We start from the raw sequence: 5,675 nt of genomic DNA on the forward strand, positions 1-5,675 counted from the left end.
TTATCATAATAGTTTTGAATGTTCTACCTCAGATTTGTGAAGTGATCCGCTGTTTGGCATCAAGTGTTTGTCACGTTTGGCCATAAAGTAAAGTTTAACCACACAATTAACTATCTGGTTTCTTTAATCTAACACTAACGAGCAAAAATTAGCCTTTAAACTTGAAAGAAATAATGATTCGATATTTATCGCGATAATTATCGATATCGAATGGTATGGAATGTTTTTATCGTGACAACATTTTTGGCCCTATCGCCCAGCCCCTAACTACATGTCACATTCACCCCATTAACACACAGATTCATACGCTGATGGCAGAAGCTACCATGCAACTAGAGCCTGACCGGTAAATCACTGTGTCGATATTATCGGGTGATATGAGCTAATTGCAGGTAAATCGGTATCTGTGTGTATAGCAGCCGATAAATGACAAAGAAGAAACAAACAGATGGAAGACGGATTTTTCAATCATGTTATATTCCGATATATCGGATTATCAGATTTTAAAATCCTCAAATATCTTCTTCAGTCTTCAAAATCCCATATCGGTCGGACTCTAAGCTGCTCATCAGAAACTAATTATTCACACAGCTATCAGGGCAAATTTGGGGTAAATATCTTGCCCAAGAGGACACTTAGATATGCAGGCTGAGCTGGGGACAAACTGCCAGACTTCAGAGGAATGGGCGTCTCGCTGTACCTTCAAGCCACAATGCATTTTAATAAACTATGAAAACACAGTGAAAAAGAAAAAAATGAGTTTTTGAAGAGATTTGTCACATCAGATCAGTCTATAAAAACTATTTTCACTTTTGCGCAACTAATACTACCCTGACTACTAAATGCTCACACCTGTGTCCAAAGTCCACGCTTTATGTGTAAAATAGGTGAAGTTTCACTCTCTTTAAACCATATTATTGTTCAACTACAACTTGTTTGCAATTCAATGTACGAAGACAAGATTGTTTAGCACTTTACAACAGCTATCAAACCATTTCTATCAAAGGTGACCTTTTTTCTTACACTTCGTTTCACAAAAACAAAATGTAGTCATTATGTCTACCCTATCTCGTAAAAAAAAGTTGGTTGAATCCAGTTATTGTAAGTTCCTTTGGACAAAAGGCATCTGCCAAATGAATGTAATGTAACCACACATCTACTCATATTTATTCAACACTGGATTCAACATCTGCAGCTTTAATTTACTTAAAATAATTTACCTCGACAGATATGAGAAAAGTGGGATGAAATACGCTGTGTTGTTTTAATTCCTTATCAGTTCTGCCACAAAACAGTAGGCCTACACAGCACAAAAACAGTTTTCTGTTTGCATAATGAACTAAGTCATTTATTATTTGTATGAATTTGACTCCCAAGATTTGGAGAGTATGTTCGCAAATAGTTGTATCTTACTAGGAACTTATGCACCAACACTGTGTATTAGGAACGTGCCTGTATTATACTTGTATGATGGCATTGTTAAACCTATCAGACCCCTATGACCCTCCTCTCTGTATATCCATAAATTCAAAAATGTTTTAGTCATAATGCCTTGGCATGAATGCATTTTTTTTTTCTGATTAAACGCATGCATGAATGCATTTTTCAGAGTGAATACTTATGTTTAATATAGAGTTGTCACTTTTTCAAATTTCAAAAGATTCGAATAAATAATTAGTTTGAATTAAATAGTAACCAATGTAGCCTAATCTCAAACAATGAAGTAGAATTAAAGTCACTGCATTTGTTGGGAGTGCCTACATGGCCTTGCTTGAGTGACCAGCTAACATTACTGATATTTAGGCTAGTCAGCAAACAGCCTTACCTTACAGGGATCATATTATTACAGATGAAATACAACATTAGAAGGAAATTTGCAATTAATAAAATTAAGCCCTAGCTGTTAAAGAATATTGTTAGGGGGTTTAATTGATGTAACAGGGAAAGGTAAGACAGGACGAGCTTGAAGTCATTAGCTGACCCAATAAGTTATAAATATAGTTATAAATATATATATATACAGATATCGGTGTTCTCTGGGAATCTGGCAAAATTGAGTCTTACAAGAATGTTTACAAGAACTTACTGACTCCACAGATTAGAGTACAACTCGTGGATAGCATTGGAGTCTAAACATCAGACAGATTTGTAGCTCTAGGTTAGTGCCAGTTAAAGATGACCTGAGAGAGAAAACCTACAAGAACGAAGGGGAAGACAGAAACGTAAAAGGGACCAAAAGATGTCATCCTTCAGATTTGGTGTTCACATGTTGTACGCTGGCACTGTATCTCCTTGGCTGGGCTCAATAAACCATGCTATCTTAAGTCTCTAAACTTCTCCACAACTGAACCTGGCTCGCAATATTTCCTCAACACTAGCTTGCTAACATTTTGCAATCACACCAGCTCTTTCTTAATCCAGTTTGTGCACAGTGTTCTTCTGCACAGAAAAATGAATATCTCTAGTGACTAATCAGAAATCATGAAGACACGAGGACCAGCCGAAAGGTCTTAATGGCCGTCTGATTTCTTTGTTGTGTTTCTCTCCACAGTATCCTCCCTATGAAGCAGGGAATTCTGCTGGGCCAATGGCTGGGAGCTTTCAACCTCATGGACACGTTCAAGGGACGCCCCATCAAACAGGACTGAAGGAGGAGAGAGGAGAATAAAAAGTGAAGGATGACTGAAATGGAAGGAGCCATGGAAGTATTTAACCCATCCACATCAACACCTGATTTAATCTTCGTAGTGTATTGGCCTAATATTACTAATAGAGAAGGGCAGAAGAGTAGTGGAAAAGGTTGGATTTGAATTTTAGACTTTAATGCCTCCATCATTTCAATGGTTCATACTTATATTCTATATATCAATGAATGATAGAATCTTATATGTCTTGCACTGTATAATTCATGTTTTAAGCATTCATATCCTTAATGTACTTGTTTTTTAATTACTACATCATTAGTAAAAAGTGAAGTGGGATAATTATCCTAAATATGGGATTTTAAGGCACCGACTTATTGTTGAGTGGCTCAGTGTTTTATAGTCTTAAGTCATTGCACATTAAAACCAAGTGCCAGGGCCACGCGCTCACACTCAGGAACAGTGAATCTGACCAAATGGTTTTTTAAATATTTGGTACCTGACTTTGTTAAAGTCTGGAATCTGATGGTCAGACCACTCAGAGTTCTTGTGTGTTCAGACTGAACACAAAGCAGATTTTTACTTTGTGTTATTGGCACAAGTTTGAAAACTTGATTATTTTGTAGTACATCTTTATTTACAAACGGCAAATATACTTTTATGAGATTAGCTGTACTAGGTAGCAACATGCTAGCATGCTACAGCTAGCTAGTGTGAGAGTAGAGACTCCTATACTTTGCTTATTGTTTCCATAGATTCATGAATTAGATTGAGATTATGCACAAATCATTTTTAGCTTGTTAGGGTGCATATTCACCTGCGTTTGCTCGAGACAGGTCGAGTTTGTATACACTTGGGATTTGCCTTGTTTTGTACAAGAAATCCCACTGCCTCCAAAATCTACCTTGCGTAAACGCCTTTATACAACTTAAACACACTTGTCAGAAAAAAACTGGCTTTGAGTTGGTGGCTAGATAGAAGTAACAAGCATCCTTATTAAGACCTTAGCACACAAAGTCTGTGTATTTTCGTCTGAAATTGTTGCACGTTGAAAACTGAACAGCTTCGATTACCTGCTTTTTCTCATATACGCCAAAAGCACGGTATCATTTTATAACTTTAATAGCTACTGTATTGGTTAGAATATAAGAGCCCCCCCCCCCTTTTGGAAAAATACTTTCTGAAGACCAAATCTTGTTTTTCTAAAGAAAATCATTTTATTTGAAAATAATTATAATAAAAACACATTAAATAAAAGGTAGGTTGTTGATTTTAACATATTTTAAATAAAATAACTTTTTTTATGAAATGGTCACAACAACAACAGCCACCATAACGCCTCTTCAATTGTTTGTTAGCTTGACCTACTTTTGAGTTACTTTTTTCAACACAATCGCTGTGTCTCTCCATGTTTCAGTGGGACGGATGGTGACATGCAGGATGGCAACATTCACTTTGCCGATATTTGGCGCCATCTGTTGTTGAGGGCGTATGCTTACATTTAAAGTGCTACACCCTAAATTAAGATGAGGTGAGAAAATTAAACGGGTCAGGCGGGTGAGGAGGAGAAAGAGGATGAAATAGAGGATGAAGACAGCACACAGACTCAGAGAGAGGACGGCTCAGTCCCTTCAGGTAGCCGCGGGGCCAAATGCCAGACGTGGGCAGAGAGAGGCGACAGCCTTGGGAGGTTCCTCCAGTGGAGGGAAGCGAGGGAGAAAATGAGAGTAGAGAGACAGAGCGAGACTAGACAGGCGACGTTGTGTTTTCACAACTAACAGAATAATAAGACTCAATGTGGAAGTTTTCTGTGTGTAACGATTTTTATGGGATAAAATAATAACACAGACTTGGTGTGCAAAGACCTTTAGTTTCCAAGTGAGTAACATCACATTCAGCTATATCCACTAACTTTTTATTTCTTACAGTGGTGTTGCTCTTGTTACTTCCTGTTATCTAGCTAAAGCCTGCCATTTGACCATGATCTTGAGCTGGGAATCATTGTGTTAGAAAAGCCATAGGAAGCTTGTATATTAGTGCCTAGTTATCAGTATACCTCTCAGTAGTATGTTCAGCGGGCAGACAGAAATGTGATTGTTTCCTGTGGATAAAAACATTTTCAAATTTCAGGAATAACCTGTAGTAATTGTTTTATGAAGTAATAGTTTTCAGTCAGAATTTTTTCAATTCCACCGAGATTTTGATGGTCCTATCATAACACTTATTAAGCACATTTACTAACATGTTGCAGTCTATAATGGCGAGATTATAATATTATAAAGATTGTAAGACATGTATCTGGGAACACGGATCTAACTTTGTTTTAATTTAACAATGTGTCATATGTAATGTGTAACTGATAGCTATCATATGAATGTATGTCATTTGTGGACGTTTTCGTATTGAACACATTGAAAGAATGTTTAATTACTGATTAAATGGATTGCAAATAAGAGTTTACACATTTTGCCTGAATCATGCCGTTAAATGACTCATAATGGAAGTACTGGAAATGGCAAAAGAATGTCATGAATGTGTGTATCTAAATAGTACATGTATACTTATGTGTAGTACATACAATATGTTTTCAGAGCTATTGCACAGTGTTTGAACGTTAACTACCTGGAACTATCATTTTTAAGATCCTGATCAATACATTCTCTGATTTCAAATGTTTTGTTTCTGTGTTTTCAGTGGTTTTCCTTTGATTTCCAGTGTTCCTCACTGCCAGATCACATCAAAGGCACAAAAAGCGATCACAGTACATTACACTTCTTTATAACAATCCCATCCTCTCAACTGCGCCCTCATATAGAATTACAGCCTGTTATGTTTTTCTAAGATGTAGGGCTGCACAAATTGCATCACAATTTTTATTTTCACTGAAAAAAAACACGATTATAATCATGATGATGTAACATTTGTTGGGGTTATATATCGCTAATATTTTGATTAATTGTGCAGCCCTACTAAGAATAATACCTGGTTTTAAGACTAAAGGGGGTGTTCAAAGAAGATCTTTACATTTTAGCA

General features: G+C 36.6%; 1 protein-coding gene across 1 annotated transcript; it reads left to right on the plus strand.

The window, feature by feature from the left end:
• Positions 1-2,551: 2,551 nt before the first annotated feature.
• On the plus strand, positions 2,552-5,314 carry LOC119902660 (epidermal retinol dehydrogenase 2-like; the record flags this gene model as incomplete). The annotated part of the gene is given in 1 exon segment (XM_038718987.1): positions 2,552-5,314. A coding segment is annotated over 1 exon segment (97 nt), but the record flags the coding sequence as incomplete, so codon positions are not given.
• Positions 5,315-5,675: the final 361 nt, after the last annotated feature.

The sequence above is a fragment of the Micropterus salmoides genome, unplaced genomic scaffold (genome assembly GCF_014851395.1).
Source record: "Micropterus salmoides isolate LMB-PRFRI ecotype aquatic unplaced genomic scaffold, ASM1485139v1 Ms_hic_scaffold_14, whole genome shotgun sequence".
In the NCBI taxonomy this organism is placed as follows: domain Eukaryota; kingdom Metazoa; phylum Chordata; class Actinopteri; order Centrarchiformes; family Centrarchidae; genus Micropterus; species Micropterus salmoides.